This window comes from Chiloscyllium plagiosum, unplaced genomic scaffold (assembly GCF_037043375.1).
Source record: "Chiloscyllium plagiosum isolate Xiang-an unplaced genomic scaffold, Cpla_swu_hap1 HiC_scaffold_32, whole genome shotgun sequence".
In the NCBI taxonomy this organism is placed as follows: Eukaryota; Metazoa; Chordata; class Chondrichthyes; order Orectolobiformes; family Hemiscylliidae; genus Chiloscyllium; species Chiloscyllium plagiosum.
Genome location: NW_028270170.1, coordinates 11,554,343 through 11,576,538, shown reverse-complemented (window position 1 = coordinate 11,576,538; position 22,196 = coordinate 11,554,343). Strand labels below are relative to the sequence as shown.

General features: G+C 38.7%; 1 protein-coding gene across 1 annotated transcript; it reads right to left on the bottom strand.

Moving 5' to 3' along the window:
• Positions 1-1,829: 1,829 nt before the first annotated feature.
• scrn2 (secernin 2) lies at positions 1,830-21,224 on the bottom strand. Its single transcript, XM_043674867.2, has 9 exons — positions 21,078-21,224; positions 18,837-19,011; positions 16,522-16,703; positions 14,164-14,363; positions 11,846-12,061; positions 10,622-10,790; positions 9,342-9,522; positions 7,537-7,731; positions 1,830-6,283 (listed from the first exon to the last, which is right to left on the bottom strand). The coding sequence occupies exons 2-8, from the start codon at positions 19,008-19,010 to the stop codon at positions 7,573-7,575; spliced, it is 1,281 nt and encodes a 426-aa protein (XP_043530802.1). The 5' UTR covers position 19,011; positions 21,078-21,224; the 3' UTR covers positions 1,830-6,283; positions 7,537-7,572.
• Between the last annotated feature and the right edge of the window lie 972 nt (positions 21,225-22,196).

Here is a 22,196-nt window from a genome sequence, read left to right as displayed (position 1 = left end):
CTGGAAAGAAAAGTCTGTGTTGAGTGCCACGCGTGGAGTTGTCCCTCGCCAATAAAGCAGGGTTTTCTCTGCTGACGCCTGGTTTGCAGAGTTGGTGTCTGCCTTGCAGCTTCTGAAACCACATGTTGTCATGATCGCAAATTCCTACCACAGCTGGGTTGGCACCTCTGTTTGTGTTGATTTTCAGCTAGAGTTTCCCCACTTGTCACAACTGATGTGGAGGGCTTTCATGAGGAAGATTAATCGGGAGAAAAAGCCCAAAGCAAAAAGAGAGAAAGCAGGAGATGAAGGGATGGAGTGAGGATAGCAAGAATTAGGAGCAACAGCCAGTCAATCTGACCATGGCTGCTTTTCAACACCATTTTCCCAACCACCTCCCCAATCCTTTGATTCCAAAATTCAAAAATATAAACCATAATTTTAAATACTCAACAGAGCTTCCGCAATAGACTAGAAGGTTTGAGTTATAAAGGAGAGGCTCGGACATTTTTCCGTGGAGTGAAGGAGGCTAAGGGGTGAACTTATAGCGGTTAATAAAATTACGAGGAGCTTGGATAAGATGAATAGCCAAGATTTCTTCCCCAGAGTAGGAGAGTCCAAATCTAGAGGGCATAATTTTAAGGTGAGACAGGAGAGATTTAAAAGGGGCAATGGTTTTACAGCAGGCGGTGCAAATATCGAATGAGCTGGCAGAAGAATTGGTACAGGTAGATACATTTGGACAGATACATGGATCGGAAAGGTTTAGAGGGAAATGGGCTAAATGCTGGCAAATGGGACTAGTTGGGTTTAGGAACCCTGGTCAGCATGGACAAGTTGGCTGAAGGGTCTGTTTCCAAGCAGCACAACACTATAAAAGATTTATAAATCTTTGAAAAGAATTTTTAAAAATTCAACAATTTTTCAGGGCTGATCCAACAGATACTTTTAAGATTATAGAAGGCATCTGACAGGATAGTGTAGCTGCCTTTCCATTTGTTAGGGTGGTAGTAGACCTGAACTGGGGGTCACGAATGAAAGAAAAAGCTAAGTAGTCATCCTAAATCCAATATGTAATTCAGAAGAAACTTCCTTTATCCAGCAAAATGGTTAGAATGTGGACCTTCCTTTTGCAGTCGAGTTAACTAGTTGAAAGTTTTCCAAAGGAGACTTGACAAATATAAAAGAAAATATTAAAAGCAAATACAGATATGGTTAGGTGAAGTCAGGTCTGAGGAGGTTTGTAAAGTATGACTTGTTTCTGGGCTACAGACTCTATGCTTTTTTTAAATTCTTCTTAAATCAAAAGGAAGAGAGTGTTTCTTAGCACTAAATCTAGGGCATTATGATAGCTGATGATATAAATCAAATCATAGGATCCCTAAAGTGTGGAATAGGCCATTCAGCCTATTGAGTCCACACTGACCCTACGAACAGCATCTCACCCAGACCCACTCTTCCTCTCCCATCCCTGTTACCCTGCATTTTCCATGGCCAATCCACCTAGCCTGCCCATCTTTGGACTGTGGGAGGAAACCAGAGCACCCAGAGGAAACCCATGCAGACATGGGGAGGATGTTTGTGTGAAGTTCGCACAGTCGACTACGGCTGGAATCAAACCTACGTCCCTGGCACTGTGAGGCAGCAGCTGTGCCGCCCATGATCTACACCAAGAAGCAAACTCATTGTAGACCTGGAATCTCTCTAGTCTGAGAGCTAGCGCCACACTAATTTGCTAAATTAATTGCCCAATATTTTATTTCAAGGGTGAGGAAGTTCCCAGTGAATAAAAGTACTATTTACCCCACTCCTGAAGCTATTGTGTACATTTAAAATAAAACATTTGTACAGTCATTTTTGTAATTTATTAGTTAACAGCATCATAAATAATACAGAAACATTTCACAGTCTGTGACAGAGTAACTTCACTTGGCTGTTCTCAGAACATTTTTCGAACACATTTTTCTTTTGACTTGGTATTTATTGCACACCACAAGTTATGCCAACATTTTCTTTGACATAGTATTAAACTAACATGTATTTTTCCTTCCCTTTGTCTCACATTCTAGTCTACAAAGAGGGAAAGGGTATTATTCATCTGTATTGCTCACATAATGCAGAACACTGGTTGGCATTTTGACATTTACCAATAATGGCTCATTTCTATGCTTTGAAACTCTAATCCTTGCTTGGAATCCATGGTGCAACGCAAGCTTGGAGCTCTCATTTTTGTAGATTTAACTATTTTCTATTCTCTACTGTTAATGCATGCATATAAATTTGTCTTATTTGCATTAATTTGTATGTTACCTCACTTTCAACAGGTGTAAGTTGGGTTAAAACAGTTCAGGTAGGAATTGGAGGCAAGCACATTACCCAATTCACTGAAAATGCAGGGCAAGAGAAATTAAAAACCTTTAAAAGGGTTGGGTGCCCATTTTTGCACATTCCAAAACAATTCAAATGAATCAAAAGCCGGCTCAAATTCTTTTTGCGGTAAATTACAACTCAGTTGGAAAAACATAATGCATTTTGGGGAGGAGATACAAATGAAGTGGACAGTTTCAATATATATTTTTTGAAATTGTATTTCAAATTTTAGAAATGTTCACAGTCCACTATAATAAGGGGAGTTTCTGGCCCTAAAATCTCTAGAGTTAACACTGCTTCATTAAGATCCTGGAGGACGAGGGTGATTGTAGGGGTGACTCCAAATTTATGACATGATTGGAATTCTTTGCCAAATGACTGTGCCCTGCGAAATGTTAAAGGATGAAACAAAAAAAGTGCTCTTTTTTGCCTCTAACAAAAAAGGCAGCAAATGGAGTCACAAGTGCAACATTTCCAAGCATGTGACCATCTCAAGATGACTTGTTTGGCGAGGGCATTAATTACAGGGGGCAAAATAAAAAAAGGCCATCTCCTGCTCTTCGTTAAAAGAGGAATTTCACCCCCACAGAACTGGAGACAGGGAGACGCCAGTAAGTGTATGTTTTCAACATGCAGGATTATACGGCAATTTAGTGGATTACACTTCCCCTTTAATTAATTCTGTAATATAAATGGCCTCTTAAGACTCAGGATCCCTTTAAATTGGATATACTGTACAATTTTCCCTTAGCTGATGTCAGATCAGTACCAAAAAGGATTTCAAATAGAATATTATAAGGTTGAAATAAGTACAGTCTGGTTAAAACTGTAGAACCAGCCTTCAACTTAACTAGCCAAGCTTTTTCTTTTTAAATGTAAAGATAAATAAATATAAAGACCACCATTTTAGGAAATAGAATTGTGTGTCCTTCAAATGTGGCAAAGTAAGATTTTTTTCAGTCAAACTACATCAATTTTCTATATTTCTTCTGACGTCTCCCCCTTGCCTCTCCCAAAGGCTCTTGGCTACAAATGAAAATTGGGATTATTTAGAGGGAAGGGTGACTCATATTTTTCTTTTCTGCAAAACAAAGTGTTTCAGCTTGTAAACATCAGGGAGAATGCAAGAATGCCAAATTTCAAACAATCGCAAAAATGTATACTACACAAAAACAGGGTGCTGATCAGTTGGCTGGTCAACTCTATTTGATAAGAAAGCCAAGTGCCTTTGTTTGAGCTTGGAAGTATATGGCTTCCCCGTTGCTTTCTCCATGGCAATGCATTGGCCAAGCAGAGTTATCATCCAAACCAAATCAGCAGCTTTTTCCATGACTCATGAAAAACTAGAATCCAAGTTCATTGGTAATAGCGAAGGCAAATGGAATGTTGGCCTTTATTTCAGAGGGAATAGAGTACAAAAGTCAGAGATTTTGCTACAACTCTCCAAGATACTAGTCAGGTCACCTGGGAATATTGTGAACATTTTTGGGCCCCATTTGTAAGAAAAGATATACTGCCATTGGAGGCATTCCAGAGAAGGGGAGAGAGACAATGACCTAATGGTAGTAGTGCTGGGCTGTTAATCCAAAGACCCAGCTAATGTTTGGGAACCTGGGTTCAAATCTCATCATGGGAGATGGTGGAATTTAAATTCAATTTAAAAAAAAAACACCGTCTGGAATTAAGAGTCTAATGATGACCATGTATATTGCCTTCCTTACCTGGTCTAGCCTACTTGAAATTAGGGTTGGGCAATAAGTGCCAACCTAGTAGTGATACGCTTATCCCATATGAATGAATTAAAAAAAAAATTCATTGGTTTGATTCTTGGTTTGGATGGACTCTGTGGAGAAGGTCAAGTAGATTGGGTATGTACTCGAATATAGAATAAGGAGGGTTCACTTTTTTTCCAAGAATACAAGATCTTCGACACTTGATGGGGTACCTGTGGAATAGTTGCTTCACCTTGTGGATGAGTATGAGAATAAGAGGGCGTGCATTTAATAGAGACATTAGTAGATATTTTTTAGGGCTGTAAATCTGCAGAATTCTTTAGCACAGAGGCTGTTGAAGTTGGCTCACTATGTACATGCAAGACTGAGACAGATATTTTTAGTCAGTAGAAGGAATCAAGGGTTCTGCAGAAAAGACAGCAAAGTGGAGTTGAGAGTTTTCAGATCAATCATGATTTCATTGAATGGCAGAGCAGACTCAATGGGCTGAATGGCCTACTTTTATGTCTATGGTCTTTTTGTATGTAGTATAAAACTGTGATCATTTGAAATTTGGTATTCTTGCATTAGTCCTGATGAGTCCAATACAAAGAACTTTCACAACATGTTTGGCTTATCTAAAATATTCAAGTTTTGTATAACCAAGCCTTTGTTTCAGTTGTTCCAAGGCCCTCCAACCCTCAAAATAACTGCAACAGTGTTTGCAAGTTTAAAACATTAACATAACAGAAAGCAACTACAATACAAAAGCAAAAGAATCCAGGAAATCTGAAATAAAAACAGAAATTACCAAAAACAATCGGGTCTGGCAGCATTTGTCATGGATGATTTCTCACACAAACAATGTCTTTACATTGTTTTAGAGTATTTTCTATTTTTCTTTTAGTAAGTAGCAAACATTAAAACAGATCAAGACTTGCTCCAACCCTTACACCAAATTACCACAACTGCTCACTGGACACACATGGGCCACAGAATTGAAGATCAAGACTCAAAGTAATCTCTGTAACAGTGGAAGGACAACATTAAAAACAGTCTAAAAAAAATAACTTTACTTGTTAAGGACAGATGGGCAGCATTTCATTTAAAATGCAGTCTTTTTTTCCTTTATCTTTCTCCCCCATGCCTCACCACCCCAATTCTTGCAGGACACCAATACAAGCCTATACTTCACCCACTTGAAAAGTCTTCATGCCCATGACTGTGCAATGAATGGCAGTAAGTTATACAAGTTTGCAGAGGAATTATGTTCACACATAGGCATTTTCAAGCAGAACTCATTCAATGTCACTTACGAGCAAGATTCGAGGCAGGGTTCTCTTTCCATGACAGGACATTAGAGACAATTAAACATCTTGATTTTCATTTTTTTTGAAAATTAAAGTCCGACTGTCAGCAGGGATAGTGACAGAAACTGGCGTTTTCCCAAACCCATCTCCATACAGCTGCTGCTTCATGCAGTAACCCTATATTTTTGGATAAACTTCCAGTAGGAAGGAAGAGGAGATTTTTAAGAAATTACTGGACCAATTTAAACACCAACTGAAAAGGGCATTGCTGTCATAGCAATATATTTCATAGAACACATTACTAATGTAAGTGAACACTTAAGTGACTTTTTTTGAAAAACAGTAATCACAGCTCTATTAATTTTAATGAAAAATGCCTTGGTTTGTGGATTAGTGTAACATTTCTCAGCTCATGGCCGCCAACCAATGTTAGATTTTAGGTTATTCCTGGTCTACAGTTGCCTGAACACACGAATATTGCCTGATATTAATAAGATGAACACAGTTGATTTGAAATCACAAACCTAAATCTGTTTTAAGCTGATTATTCCCAACATTAACCTACTGTTTAGTGGGCCAAGTTAATTAGCTTTAATTAGGAATAGCTGTGTTAAAACTCTACAAAAGGGATACTTTCTTTTGGAATGAAAGTACATCTCAATACTTATTTCACTGCCAATCAGCTTACCAGTGTCTCAAGATCAGCAGTGACAAAAGACTATTTTTCCATTAGTTAAAAATCAAAACATCAGCAAATCCAAAAGGCAGGGAAGAGAGTTTTCAACACAGATACGGTGAGGCATATCTCACCATATGCCTCACATATGCATGAGTCACGTTCAATGGCTTCAAGCAAGATATCCATTTGCTTTACTTTCTCTGGTCAATGGTCCAACAGTTGATTACCACAATCTTCAAATAAAAAAAAAGTGGAAAGAGATATATTAAGAGGGCAACAGAAGGAAGGTAAACATTTTTTTCTTTGATTAAAAACTGAAAGACTTGCATATGCTGCAAATCCGAAACAAAAACTGAAGTTACTGGAAAAGCTCAGCAGGTTAGGCAGCATCCGAGGAAAGAAATCAGAGTTAATGTTTCGGGTTCAGTGATCTTTCCTCAGAATCATTCTGAGGAATGCTGACAGACGTGCTGAGCTTTTCCAGCAATTTCTGTTTTTGTTTCATTCATTGATAATTGAAAATTTCTTGACATACAGAAACTCTCTCATTGTTCTTCCTTTTAAATTGTATTCAGTAGAGTTGCTTATGACACTTTATCCCACCTAGTTTCTCTTACTTGGGGGTGGCAATTCATTTTTCTATTCGGCACTGGTAACTTTCCTTCACCTTGTCCTGTTCTGTCCAGAGAGACCGACAGATTCAGACAGTTGGGTAACCAGAGCACTAATGAACTGTGTGGTTTAAAAGACTCCGTATGCAAAGAAGTTACACAAAAAGCTCAGATGACTCATCTCTTACAACCATCCATCAAATCATTCATTAATATGAATCATCACCCACAAAACTGGCATTTGATCTGGGATCTTTCAAAATTGTGAACAAATTTTAAAAGGCATAGCAGAATTACAAGTAATTCTTCTGATAATTAACTGGAATTCTGTGTGTTGATCTTTAACAATTTGTCTTTGGAGACCAATTCTGAATTTTCTGTTTTTTTGAATCAGTTTTGGATAAAATATAAAAGCCACATTAAAATTGGAATCATCTCCTTGATTGCAAGTTCCTCAACACATTATTTGATCTGCAGAACAATTGTTATATAAATCGTGAATATGAAATTTCAGATTTGCATAGATGCATACACTTTATTAGATTCCCATTTCTTACACTGATTCATGTCGACTTTAGGTCTGGCTGTACTCTAATTTAATTGGCAAAACTGCTGTAGATGAATATCAGCAAAATGAGTACATGTTTCGATCTAGCTCCCAGAACACACTCAAGAAAGCAGCTCCTGGAATTATATACACAACTATGGTATACTTCAAGGCTCATTGGATAGTCAACAGACTGGATTACTCCAAATGATTTCTTCCAATTCCAGCTGCATTATACATTTCCAAAATGCATCCTGTGCAAGGACAGTCCCCAAGCTGGATTTGAAACACACTGTGCATAACAAATTATTAACAGAGTGAGAATTACCTAAAGGGGATTTGCAGCAGTTTCATACTTGACAGTTTATTTGTAAAATTTGATCTCTGTGTCAACACAGTCAAAGAACAGATCTGTCATCTCCTCTGGATCAAACGTTCCTCCACTAGTCAACATGTTTTTGATAGCAGTCAATGCTTGTCGCTCAAGGTTTTGCATGGTCTGGTGCAACTTTGCACCATCCTCCTGAAAGGAAACAAGTGTTACAGTGATGTACATTAGTAAGACCCAAGTAAGTATCCTTGCAAAATTCTCACCTCAATCCTATTTCTTCCCATCACTCCACATGCCAGTGTGCTTACTCAACCATTCAATTTGTTCTTAAATTGATAAGTTAAAATGAAGAATCAAGGCTCAGAACAGTCAAAGGAAGGAAGGTAGAGAGAGTAGAATCAGGAAACACTGTTTCAATGATGCCAAATATTGGATTGTAGAAGGGAGAAAGGACTGAGAATGATAGATAAAGAGATCCAAAAGTTTTAAAGGGCAAGGAAATAACTCCTTACAATGTTTTTGTAATAGGACCAGCATTTGTTGCCCATTCTTAATTGCTATCTACATGGTCTTGTTGAGCCAATTGAATAGTAGAGTTCACAGGTTAGTAACATGCATTTAAAAGGAGGCCTTGATAGATTACTGCAGAGCATCTATCAGATGGTATACAGTACTACCTCCATGTACATGAGTCTCGCCACCAATACTGGAGATAGGGATGGAATATGCATTGCTTGACAAAAACAAAGGAAGAGTTTCTAAAGGAATCCTGACTAATCATATTGAAAAGAGAGAATGGGAAATGAACACGAAGAATAAAAGTAGATTTGCCAATTTTGATTGTACATATTCTTGGAGGTTTCAGCAATGTTTGCCCAACTGCAACAGACTCAGTGTTTCACTTCAAAAATTATTGGGAAATGAGGAGGAAGGTTTCCATAAAAGAAAAGCACAATTCTTTATTAAAATAACTCCATCATTCTTCTAATCGGAACAATGACAAGGATGAATGTTTAATTTCTGGATACCCAGGTCAATCTGAAGGCTTTGTAATAAAACTGACGTGATGGATATTGACTTAGTGGGAAGATTGTATGAACCGCAGGTCTGACATCAACTGCATAAAGCAATAATTACATCCCATATAATTCTCACAGGGAAAAGTCCCACAAGAAAATGGAATGTTAACATTTTTCTATGTAACTAAGTGGATATCAAAATTTCTGTTGAATACAAGCAGCCTGGTAAAGTGGGGAATGCAGCAAATGCAACACTGGGATACTTAAGCACAAACTAACATGGCAAGCATTTCCAGCAATGTTGCATACTCATCCCACAGGGGGTGAGGGGCCCAAAGCAAGTCATTCTCAGTGAGGTATCCCCTTCCAATCTGGTAAATTACGCTGGGCTTCACCATGGGCTCTTCAAATTTTCCTGCAAATGAAGGTTTACCCCCATTCTGCCCAATGGATTCCCCAGATGCCTACAATCCCAGCCTGGAGTGGTTGCACCCATTAGCCCTACCCGAGGGAACTGTTAAATGAAGTTGCAACTATTTCTTATACAGTAGAATTTGGAAAGCCTGTAGTTCAAGAGAATACTTGCTCTTCCCCTGTACCATCTTGTTCCTCATTTCCAAACACATCACTCTATAATTAGCAATCAGATTGGAGGGCTAGCAGTTATAGGATAGCTAGAGATTTTGGGTAGATTATCCCATTTTCTGGTGGATGACCAGAACCTTATGAAGTTAATGTTATGGCTGATGAGTTATTCTTTGCCAGTAAAAAGATAATTAATACCTGTCCACTCTCCATCACAGCTCTGGCCTGTTGGTGGGCCTTGTATAATTCATGTCTGCGATCCAGTTTTCTCTGGAACCGAGGCTGTGTCCTGACAGGATCATCATCACCATAATTCGGAGAAATCACCATTGGGACTGGCATAACATCATTGATAAAGATGAAGGGTTTGAAGACAGATCTATTAATACATTTTTTAAAAATAAAATTAGTGTGGAGTGTAAAGGAACAGAGGGAAGTCATACAACAGTCACCACAAACTATTACCCACTCACTCCCATACACAAAAATGTTTTTCAAAAATTTATGATTTCTCTTCTCGCTGCAGAAAAATCAAAGTCATCAAGTCAAATCAAAACTCAAAGCAAACTTGGAAATAATTTTTGTTATAATGTGTACCCATACATTTTACAAATGACTACATTCAAGTTTCACTTCAAGACCATGACAGTAGGAGATAAAGGTAAAGTTAAAGTCATCATAGTGTTACTAGATCGTAGGGCTGCTCTCTCAGAGAGAGAGATGACTGCGATGGTTTAACCAGAGGGTCACCCTGCATTGAAAAAAAAATGCCAACATTCCATTTAAGAGGATATCAAAATTTCTGTTGAATAAGAGAGCCCTTCATGATAACCTCAACCAGTACAGGAATCGACCCCATACTGTTGGCATTACTCTATCACAAACTGGCCATCCTGCTAATTGAACTAATTGACCCCCAATACAAAGTACATCATTGCAGATTAATAAATTCATCTGATAAAACATCAAATAATGGATTGCCCCTTTAGCAGAATCCATCAGAGCTTGACTTCGATATATTGGAGATAAGAAAATATCTGCTATAAGCAGGGGAGATGGTAATGCAGATGTAATGTCACTGAACTTGAAATTCAGAAGCTCAGGCTAATGTCTATAACATGGATTTGAATCCTACCAAACCAACTAGCGGAATTTAAATCCATTAATATTTAAAAGTCAGTCTTTTAAAAGAGTGACAATGAACCCACTGTTGATCGTCTTAAAAACTCACTTGGGTCACCAATGCTGTACAGAGAAGGAAATCTGCTGTCCTTATCTAGTCTGACCTACATGTGACCCACAGCAATGTAGCCAATTCTGAAAAGGCCTAGCAAGTCACTCAGCTCGAGGGCAATGAGGGACAGGCAACAAATGCTGCTGTTACTCAGGGTGTTACTTTCCATCAGAGAACAAAAGGAAAGAGAAACACAATACTGTTAAGGAAAGTTAAGAGTGTTTACCAACTTTGGTTAACTGACCTTGAAGGGTCAGGAGTGGCTGTAAAGAAATGCACACAGGGCAAACTGTCATCCTGAGGTAGAATGGAAACCATACTGCCTGTGGTACAGACAGTTTCGGAGTCCACGCAGATTCCACTTTCTTTATCACGTAGGATGTCCATGATAGTCTCAGCTTGGATGCTTCCCACTGTGATGCAATGGAACATTATTACATACAAAGTTAAGTTTCTTAAACACTTCAAGATCTTCCTTGTATCGTGACTGGATCGATTGTCACGATTAGTTAACTATTGGATGTATGACCTCCACTATCACACACTACAGCAACTGTGTGACCCATCTGCAATATGCCCTACAGCAACTCATCAACATCTTAACAGCATTCCAATGTACAAATTCAATTGTATCAATCTAAAACTTAGAGCTAGTCCTTTCTCAAATGAAATTAGAGAACATATCCACATGCAGATGGTGGTACAAGTTTGGTTTTCTCTACAAAAAACAGTGAAGTTCATTTAACTTTAAATCAAAGATTGATATACTTTCTTGTTAATCTAAAGATGGAAGGGAAAAAAGGATATATGTAGGTAATTGACAATAGGTCACAGATCAAGCGTGGTCCCTGAATGGTATAAAAAGGCTTGAGGGGCTAAAATCCCTTGTGTTCCCAAATACCCAAGATTATCAACAATCCACCATCACACAACTGGCCTCATGGGAAAACAAAATCATAGGCAGAAGCTTCTTTTTCTTCCCCTATGTGGGATAGGGACCAGAAATTTGGCAAGTTGCTTAGTCAAGGGTTAACAGAAGGAGCCGTGTATTTCTTGGAAAATTCTGGAATACTGAGGAAAATTAAAGTAAATTCCGATGTGTTGTGGAATACCTTTGTGTTAGTTCCCACAGAAGTGGCCGAACTGTCAATATTTTGCAAGATAAAAAAGATCTTTAATGGAGGGGATGTATAGGTGGAATGTAATGTAGAACTGAATTCATAGCTAAGTAGTCTTGAGCTGTACAATGTTCAGTTAATAGTGTTAGTGTTACTTTTTTTAACAACAATAATGAAGTTGTTTTTTGTATATAAGTGGAAAATCTTGTGGCGTGGTTCTTTTAATTATAGTGTCATTTGAGATTTCCCTCCAGTTGTTATACCAGTAACCGTGTTTTCAACTACTCGCTCACCTGTCTAACAACACTTGTGTGCAATAATATTACTTAATGATTCTGAATTTTATTCACCTTCTTGTTTACAGAGCAGCTCCTTGCCTCCTGTGTAACGAACATTTGCAGCCTCCATTCTCATTGGTGGGTTAGTCGGGGAGAAAATCTTGGAGAAGTTGAACTCACCAACACCACTCCACCATCCCCGACGCTGGGCATAGTTTCGAAGCTCAGGGTGCTCAAAGCTGATCTCTGTGGTGATGGTCAGCTGATTGGAGATATTTTTTGCTCCTTCTGATAAGTATAAAGAACATGCGTATAAAAGAAACTGAGTCAAATTTGTGATAGGACATAAATTTTACATCAGTCAGATTCAGTTCATTTTATTTCTCCCCCTTCAATTTGTGCTGAGGCAAGCTGGAGCTGTGGCAGTGCCAACTATTCTCTGGCTACTCAGTCACACCTCTAATTCATTAAATGTGATCCCAGACATTGGGTGAGTGAGTTAGGAAGTGTCATACTAGATTTGAAACATTAACTTTGTTTCTTTCTCCACAGAAGCTACAATCTGAGTTTCTCCAGCATTTTCATTTTTTTTTAAATTTTAGATTTCCATCACCCCACATTTTGGTTTTTAAATGAGTGACAATCATTTATTTGATTCATTGCAGTTAACCTCTGTGACCAAGATCATACACATCGATTACTAGTTAGCAATTTAGAGGAATAGTCTAAATGTCAAAGAGACACCTTTTTGGAGTAAAGTAGGAAAGGGCTTGACACACAAAGGGTGGTAGAATTTCAGAACTCTCTTCTGTAAATGGTTATTGACAGTAGGCCGGTTATTAATTCTAAAATAGTGATGTGTTAGTCAAAGATACAAAGGGATATGGAGCAACAGCAGGTAACATAGGGTGAAGATTAACCAGGAATCACTAAATGACAGAACAGGCCGAAGTTAAATGGTCTCCCACTGTTCCTATGATTGCAATCTCTCTTTAAACTTTCTACCCTCTACCTCCAATGTGTTAAAAGCAATTCTACTGTTCCTTTGAATGAACTCAACAAAGACCTGGCAACAATTTGGCATTTGTATGCTACACAAATTATTTAAGACAAGAGCTTTTTGATCATAATAAGAAGTCAGTCATCATGTTGATTCTATCAATGTCCATTTCTTGACAGTTTACTGGGCACTTGGATAAGAGCAAAGTCTTTACCAATCCAGTTTCCAGTCCAAACTCCATCAACCTCCACCCTCTGGAAATTGCACAACAGATTGTGTGGGAGAAGCTCAGGAACACAACTAGAATTAAGCATAACTGACCGGCATCACATTGTTACTCAATATCATCATCAGTAGACATGAAGTGAATAACAATTTAAAGTCACTGAATTGTTACAGTGCAGAAAGAGGCCAATTAGCCCATAGTGTCTGCTCTGGCTCTCAAAAATCAGCTGTGTCATTCTCCTGCCTTCTCCCTCTACCCTGCATATTGTTCCTTTCAAATAATCATCTCTTTCCCTTTTGATGTCTCAATTGAAACTGCCTCCACCGTACTTTCACACAGTGCATTTCAGAACCTAACTACTCATTGCATGTAAAAGTTACCCTCCTATCACTTTTGCTTCTTCTACTAATGACTTTAAATGGTCTAAGTGATTTTAATAGATAGGAGACAATCATACAACAACAATCCTGGTATACCCATCTGCTACAAGTGAGCAGGATGACTAATTTTAGTTTATGATAAACCTTGATTCTACAATAACAATTTTACCACAGTTGTCAAACACACTGGCACATTTAGACTGAAGACATAATATATCGGCATTTTGAGACTGTATAGAGGCTTAGCAAATAATTCAAAGAAGCCTGGACTGAAAAACATAATACTGAACCAAATCAGCATCCTGTCAGTATTCAAAAACAAGACAAAGCCACTGGATAGTTTAGACATGTAAATAAATGATTCATGATAAAATATGAATGTGGTTGTACATTTTTATGCAAAGTGATCACACCAAGTATATAATCTATTCGGGAATTGCAATGCACCGGAGCCTAAAGCTCTTAGTCATATGGAAAGTTCCACTTGATAATAAGTTGGCTTTGTTTCTCCCCCATCCTGAGCCAGTTATTTCTCCTTTACCAAGAATTATATATCATAAGTTTCTTTTTGCTAAGTGGCTGAAAGGAGTTTTACATATCTTGGGTACATGCAGTAGTTTGGAATATGCACTGTTTATTAGAGAAATGTAGTGCATTTTTGCTTCGGCACTGCATTGACTTAAGGGCCTCAAATGGAGTTCTGCAGACTGCAACATTGTGAAATCTTTAATATTACTTTATTAAGAGAACACAGATTAACCACAAAATGATTTTCACCATTGACCTGAAATTCGCTGAGCAGCCCAGTATTGCCCAGATGTCTCCAGTATCCAAGCCTCTTTTCTATCCACAATCAGAAAAGTATTATGATAGCTGAATGCTTCTGGGGATTCTTTGCAGTTTCCACCCTGGCCATACTGCTCCAAAAGGGATGTAATAACATCAAGGGCTTCCTTAGCAGTGGAACCTCTCTCCAGTCCAAGCCTAAGGGAGGAATGGGAGACAGGATAAAGTAGGAGGAGATTACAATCTAAACCATGCATCGTAACAGTGTAAGGGAAAAAAAAAAATCATTTGGTGAACTTCAAGAGAGGGAAAAACTGGAGGCATGTGCATCAGCTTCAATTACATGTCAGACACATAAGCTAGAGACGCATTTTGATCGGTATTCTATTATTGTGAAAAATTTGCAAACAAAATGCAATAGATTTAATCACACTTACAATTCACACCCCTTTTAATAAAAATGTACAAATATTACTAATGGTGTTAAAGTGAATGAGATAGCCATGTGGCAAACATTTTGTATAAAGATACTGTCTTTTCCTGCATTCCTCAAAGTTATTCAGGTTAGCCCTTGAATACACTCTCCCTGCAGATGCTTTTACAAATAATCAAATACCTGTAATTAAAGACTCCTGTGGTAGCTAGAAGTAACCACAATAAAGGTGGTATTCACTGACGAATATTTAACAAGTTCTTCTAAAGATGGCATTTGTACAGCTCCTTTCACAAAGTCAGGAGAATCCGAAATATTTGCTTCTCCCACTTCCAAATACAGGAGCTACTTATTACTTTAAATGGTTAGATGCTACGGGAAGGTAATATAAAGAGCATTTTCAGACTATATGCTGTTTAGGGTGATGGCACTTGACTATTGATCTAGGAGTTTAAATCCTAACATGACAAGTAGAGCAATTGAATACATAAAATGTCATCATTTTGTACATGCATAAGAAATAAAAACCAAGTACTGTGGTTAGCTCAATTGGCTGAATGGCTACAATTGTTGCAGAGTGATGTTGATATTATGGGCTCAATAACTATACTGTTATCAGCAATTCATGTCAGCCTCTCTCCTCTCCTTACCCCACAGTGTGAAGTGGTGGCCCTCCATCTATACCCAACCTATAGTCTGGCTTGAACGGAGAGAGAGATGCCTGATTTTCCTTTGTGGACAAGGACTAATTATCTATCAAATTTACAGATTTGTTACAAAAACTCAGCTGGTTCACTTTTCATTAAAAAGCAGGGCTGCCTCCACTTTCTGGAGAAAGTGAGGTCTGCAGATGCTGGAGATCAAAGCTGAAAATGTGTTGCTGGAAAAGCGCAGCAGGTCAGGCAGCATCCAGGGAACAGGAGAATCAACGTTTCGGGCATAAGCCCTAATCCCTGGATGCTGCCTGACCTGCTGCGCTTTTCCAGCAACACATTTTCAGCGCTGCCTCCACTTTCTACCCTGTCTTTACATGTTTTCTATGCATGGTCAATATAGAAGAGTTAATGGTTAGGAGGAAGTCATTTGCCTAATCATGTCTGTCCCAGTCAAAATATAAAAAGGGGGAATATAGCCCTGTAGGTTATAGCATTTTATGTATTTATCCAAATATATTTGAAATTCAATGAGGAATTTTATATTTACAATTCTTTTGGACAGAGTTCCAGACCGTCAAACCAAGATAAAGTTTCTTTAATATGCTCCTGGTTCATAACCAAATTACTAAGGGAAATAAAATCTTCCTATCCACTATTTACCTAGAATTAATCTTCCTTAGCCTCTTCTGTTGCAAAACAAGCAATCTAACCCTTCCACCTAACTAAATATCCTCTACTACTGGTAACATCATTGCAAAACCCTCTCAATACACTTCTGTGCAACTTACTAATGTTTTATCCAGCTTTAGAAGAACTTCCCTGCTTTTATATTGAAATGAATTTAGATAATAAAAAGATGCTAGATGAAACTCACCCTGCATGCCTTAAGCCCCACTATTTACTTAATGCTAATACTCCCAGTTCAACAGGAATAGGCAAAATTTGAATGTAGGTAATTTTGACAAGATAAAAACTTAGTCCTCAAATGTTATTTCTAAGCACTTTTACAGCAAGGCATAAAAAAGGAAAAATATCAAACCAAAATGGCGCCAACCATTGAGTTGAAAATTCCCACTATCAAGGAGCATCCCATTAAGTCTAATCTCAAAATTGAAATTGAGTTCAAAGCTGATGCTCCATCATGCTAAGTTCCTGAAGTTGATATAAAGTAACCCAGTGACTACTGTGCAATAATATCTACTGGTTATGAAGCATTTGTACTGATACAATGGTTTTCATCTTATTATAAATGGAAAGAAGCTTCTACCTGACGAGGTCCATTCCAAGAAGTGCTTCCTCCTCATTGACAGGCTCTTTCGTCCACACGGCCTCGTTGCCAATGCAGACACCATGGCTGTTGGCACCCATTTCAGCTCCCCACAGCCAGGCCGGCCTGCTGAGAATTACTGCATGTGTTTTCTCAATCTGCTCGATTTCAATGTAGGTGCACTGTTCAATTAAAAAAAGTACACTGAGTGTGGTCTGTAGCAGATATAGGCAGTTCTTCTAAAAATGATGTGGAGGGGCCGATGTTGGACTGAGTGGACAAAGTTAAAAACCCAAATGGGTACATCCATTGCTATGTGCTAAACCAAACAATCCATGTGTTATGGTACCTTGAAGAGAATTAAGTGGTGCTGTAATTGAGGTGCTTAGAATAACTAAAGGATTTTGACCAGATAGCTGGAGAAATCCCTAACAAGAGGGTATGAACTTAAAATTAGAGCCAGTCCATTCAATGCAATTGCAGGAAGCACACATTTCCATGAAGGTTAATGAAAATATAGATCTCTAATATAAAAAGTAGAGGCTGAGGATAGACAGAAAATTTTGTTGATTTAAAAAAAATTCAAATATGGATATGGAACCAAGGCAGGCAAATGGGGACAAAATAAGATAAGCCATGACCTAACTAAATAGTAGAACTGACTTGAGGGAAGAAATATCCTACTCCTGATCTTACTTAGTAAGGAACTTAATAATGGAATATCATAACTGTTTATTTTTCTGCTGCACAAAACTGTATGTTCACCGTAGTATTTTGCAAACTCATGTGACTGTTGGAGAATCAGAATCCCTACAGTGCGGAAAAAAGCCATTTGGCCCACTGAGTTTACAATGACCCTCAGAAGGGTATTCCACCCAGTCACAGCTCTCCCACCCTATTTCCATAACCCTGTAACTACCATGCCTAATCCTTCTACCCTGCACATCCCTAGACACTACAGACAATTTAGCATGGCCAACCACCTAACCTGCACACCTTTGGATTGCTGCATCACACTGTTTAAGAAGAAAAAGATAACCTCATAACGAGGTCAAACAGAAGTTTCTTGAGCCCGTGCAGAAAATGTGAAGAAAATGTGCACACAGTATGCACCTTAATTATTGCAGTGTCTGGGAAGGACAGGTGTGGAAGTACCTGTTATTTTCAAGTTATTTCCAAGCTTTGAAGTGGAGACCTTAATGAAGCTAAACTATTCTAGAAAGTGGGTGGCAAAATAGACAAGGAAAGAATGTGGAAAATACCTCTACTACCTTCAGTTTACCTGAAACTCAAAATAAGATTATAGATGTAGAAACATGGTGCCTAAAATTAGAAGACTTGTCTTTACATTATTTTTTTCAAATCAATGGAAGATAGTCATAAAAAACGATTGCATAAGATACATGAACATCCATAATTTGGATATAAGCTTCCGTACAACAAATTTCACTTTTGAACAAAAAGTGATTTGAAGTGGTTTTCTAACTAGTAAAGGAACCTTGAATAATCATTAGAGCAAATGATCTTTAGGAAATGCAACAGCATAGCAAAGGAAAAATTTAACTTGAAGATCTAAATGACCAGGAAACAGCAACTTTCATAACAGTGTAGGAAATATGGTAAGTCATATTATACAGATGCTTGACGTTTTCACTGTAAATTTCCCTACAAGAATCAGTAATTCAAAAAGATTAAAACGAGTGGGGAGAGAAGCTAATCAATGGTATTTGCATTCTGTATCAGAAAGTGTTAGAGATTCTGTGTATCAATATGCTAGATGATAGCATAAAGCTTCAATAGGAACTCTCAATACTCAAGACTTTTAAAATTAAAAAAAGCTCAACAAATGTACCTCAAGACCATTTGCTTGCATTAATACTTTGCTCCAAAAGGCAGACTCTTAAACAATGAAATGCAAATTCACAGATGCACCTCACACATTTATGCACCTGACACATTTATGCACCTCACACATTTATGTACCTCACACATTTATGTACCTCACATCAGAGAACTTTCATTGAAGGCTGACAAACCAATTGTGATTCAAGACTGTAAATTTGGATAATACTCCAATTTCCAATCATTTAATTGTCTGGGAAACTGTGAAAACTGTCTGCATTCAAGGACCTCCAATATAGGCAAACTTGCATTAGCAAGGCAGCAAAACAAAATTGTTCTTTCTATTTAATTTCTGTCTCTGTCATCACTCCACCTTCTTTGTCAATAGTTTCTCTCTGAACCAAGTGTTCTCAGCACTTTTTTTCTTTATTCACGGTCAGATTCCAGATGGAAAACAGATGTCACTCTCTTACCTCTACCTTAGAGCCTGGTACATACACAGCTGTAGGAAAGTAAATCACTTCCTGAACCTCATCCCATGGTCTGTCCGAGTTCTTCCCGAAAATCACCTCTTTTCTCTCAGTGGCAGGTGGAAGAGCAACAAAGCAGTCACAAGAAGAGGGAGCACAGACGATACTAGCAGTCATTCTGTCAGAGACAGAGAGCGCCATCACTCTAAAGTCAGTATTACACAGTAACAAAGTATTTATAAACCAAAGGTTCTTGCGCCTCTTTACTGTTCCAACTTGGATACCATCCCAACTTAGAATAAGAATCGCCAATCCTTCAATTCAATTTAGCTCAAAATCCTGAAACTCCTTACCAACAGCACGGTGGAGGAAACTACATCTCAGATGACAGCAGTTCAAATGCTCCACCCTTTCAAGAGCAACTGGAGATGGCCAATAAACTCCTGCCTTGCCAGCAATGCCTAAATCCCAATAATGAATATTAAAATAAAACCACTGCTTACTTTTATTAATCCAAAAGCAAAGATTGTTATCTTAATTTGCTAGTTTGGAGCAAATACTGAGATAGTCAATCCAGAAGCTCCTTGGTTCAATGTCTGGTATAGCTGAGTCAGACAAAATATCAGGAATGGTATTATCATTGGTCTCAATGTCCAGGTTTAAAGAGGAGAGGGGACAAGAAAAGTCTTGCTCCTGCTTTCTATTCATCAACCCCCATGATAACTTGATACATAGGCAATAGTGGGCTCACATATGATGTTGTATACCTTGTTGACTGTTGAGGATCAAGCATAGTGAATGGCTCTTGGGTGGTATGAGAAAGTGCATGTGAAAGTCTATGAGATTTTCACAACATATTATTCAGCTGTTGCTTTTGGAAATGGGTCCTTTTTCAATAAAACTCCCCCATGAAATGATTATCAATTTCCTGAACAGGTGACAAATGAGCAGTTCTGGGAGCTAAAGGGGCACCCATTCAGTTTAAGCATGGAAACAAACTTTTTACACCCCTGACCAAAAGTGTTTTATAACCAAAGAAACCTGGAGTGTAGTCATTGGCCTAAAATTCATGTCAGCCAATTGCCAAGAAAGATCCCACAAATTGGTCATTAACTTAAAATGTTGGCTACTTCTCCCTCCAGAAACACTGCCAGGCCATCAAAGCATTCCCAGCAATTTATATTTTTATTTCAGAATTGCAGTGTCCCCCGTATTTTCTTTTTGTTCCACATGCAGGATGGAGTTAATATCAGTTAGGGAATGATGAGAACACACTATCTTCTTTACATCACTCATGGAGTCAGAGATGTACAGCACAGAAATAGATCCTTCGGTCCAACTCATCCATGCCGACCAGATACCCCAACCCAATCTCGTCCCACCTGTTAACACCTGGCCTATATCCCTCCAAATCCTTCCTATTCATATACCCATCCAGATGTCTTTTAAATATTGCAATTGTACTAGCCTCCACCACTTACTCAACCAGGTAAAACTAAAACGCAGGACTACTTGATTTTCAAATAAAGGAACCACCATGACACAGACAGGGTTAAATGATCTCAAGTACTGTTAAACCCAGCCACGTCCAGTAGTGAATGATGGCATATAATTACACAACTAATAAAAGGAAGAGGCTCCACATATCCATGCTTCAATAATCCCATGGGCCTTCTCTCCATTTCCCACCCCAAATGAGACAGAGTCTCGCTTTGGCGTCGCATTACTCCCGACAGCGCAGCACTCCCTCAGTACCTGTACTTACAATGTCAAACCAAATAATGTGCTCAGGTTTTGGGAGAAGGACTTGAACTCACCACCTTCTGATTCCAGAGGGGAGAATATTACTTACTCACTGGCAGATGTTTCTACAAAACTGAGACCCGAGGTGTGGATGTATCATTAATAATTGGTTACAGTAACTGGTCAGTTTCAGATTACAGCTGCTGTTTGCAGTTTCACTAGGCCCCAAAAAGAGCCCGATAGGATCACAATATTATAACCTGTGGTCTGCAGTCCAAATCCTACCAAGCGAAGAGAGAGAGAAAAAAAAACAAAGCTCGGGCAGAAAGAGACTGGGGAAGAAATATCAATATTCGGGCCCTGCAGACAGAGCCGCAATTGGGCGGATTCCCACCTACACCTTACAAATAACAATGCCACTCGCCACTCCGCAAAGCTTGCGGTATTTTCCCAACAAGAGGACAAAAACACTCACTGTTACCCTCCACCAGATTTCCCTACCTTTGTTTATATAGAGTAAATCCCAGCACTGCTCAGACTGAGCTGAGATCAATGTCTGACTCTCTTTCTCTCAGAGTCAGCTGACACTCCCAGTCCCACACACATACACCGTTAGGTAGTAAAGTTAACCCCCTCGCTCTCTATACGGAAGTGGCCGCTGTCCAGGAAATGAGAAACCTCCGGCCAAAACGCCACGTTGAGAGCTACCACACTCTTCCGTCAGCAATCTACTCCCACTCTGTAACAGATGTCCTGCAAAAATATAGCAAAATGCTTTGCCACATGGTTTGTCTCTTAACCCCTTTCTCTCCACAAGCTAATAATGGGAATAATTGAAAAATTGTTTCCGTTTACATCAGAAAGAAAGCTTACATTTTTATAGCGCATTGCCATCATCGGATGTCCCAGAGTGCTTTACAGTCAATGATGTACTTTTTAAAGTGAATTGGGTTGTTGTGATGTGGGAAATGTGGCATCTAGTTGCACACAGGAAGCTCTTATAAACAGCAATGTGATAATGACCGGATAATCTGCTGAAGGATGTTCTTCAAAATATGGCCCTGAGGTCTTTTGCATCTATCCAATGTATGGGGGGGGGGGGGTCTCCACTTCATGACTCGTCCAAAAAGCTAGAATCTCTGACACTGCAGTATGCACCAACCATGAAATGCTACTAATCTGTCTCTGAATATGCCTGAGGTTTTACAGAAGTTTATAAAATCATGAGGAGCATGGATAGGGTAGACAGCCAAGATCTTTCCCCCAGGGTAGGGGAATTCAAAACTACAGGGCATAGGTTTAAGGTGGGAGGGGAACGATTTAAGTGGGACCTGAGGGGCAACTTTTTTCACACAGAGGGTGATATATGTGTGAAACAAGAAGATGTAGGTGGGGGTGGTGGTGGTGTGGTGGGCTGGTACAATTACAAAATTTAAAAGGTATCTGGATGGGTACATGAATAGGAAGCGTTTAGAGTGATCAACAGTTACAGGCAGAAAGTAGGAGAATGGGATTGAGAAACGTATCAGCCATGATTGATTGGTGGAGCTGACCCGATGGGATGAATGGCCTAATTCTATACCTATATCTTATCAGGCCAAATGCTGGTAAATAGGACTA

Bases quoted from the DNA above. Each gene is read 5' to 3' on its own strand.
- scrn2 (XM_043674867.2), bottom strand. From the start codon at position 19,010: ATGACTGCTAGTATCGTCTGTGCTCCCTCTTCTTGTGACTGCTTTGTT. The intron at 16,704-18,836 runs GTAAGAGAGTGA...TTAATTGAACAG, and splicing joins TACCAGGCTCTAAGGTAGAG to TGCACCTACATTGAAATCGA. The intron at 12,062-14,163 runs GTCAATGGTGAA...TATACTTATCAG, and splicing joins GGCTGCTCAGCGAATTTCAG to AAGGAGCAAAAAATATCTCC.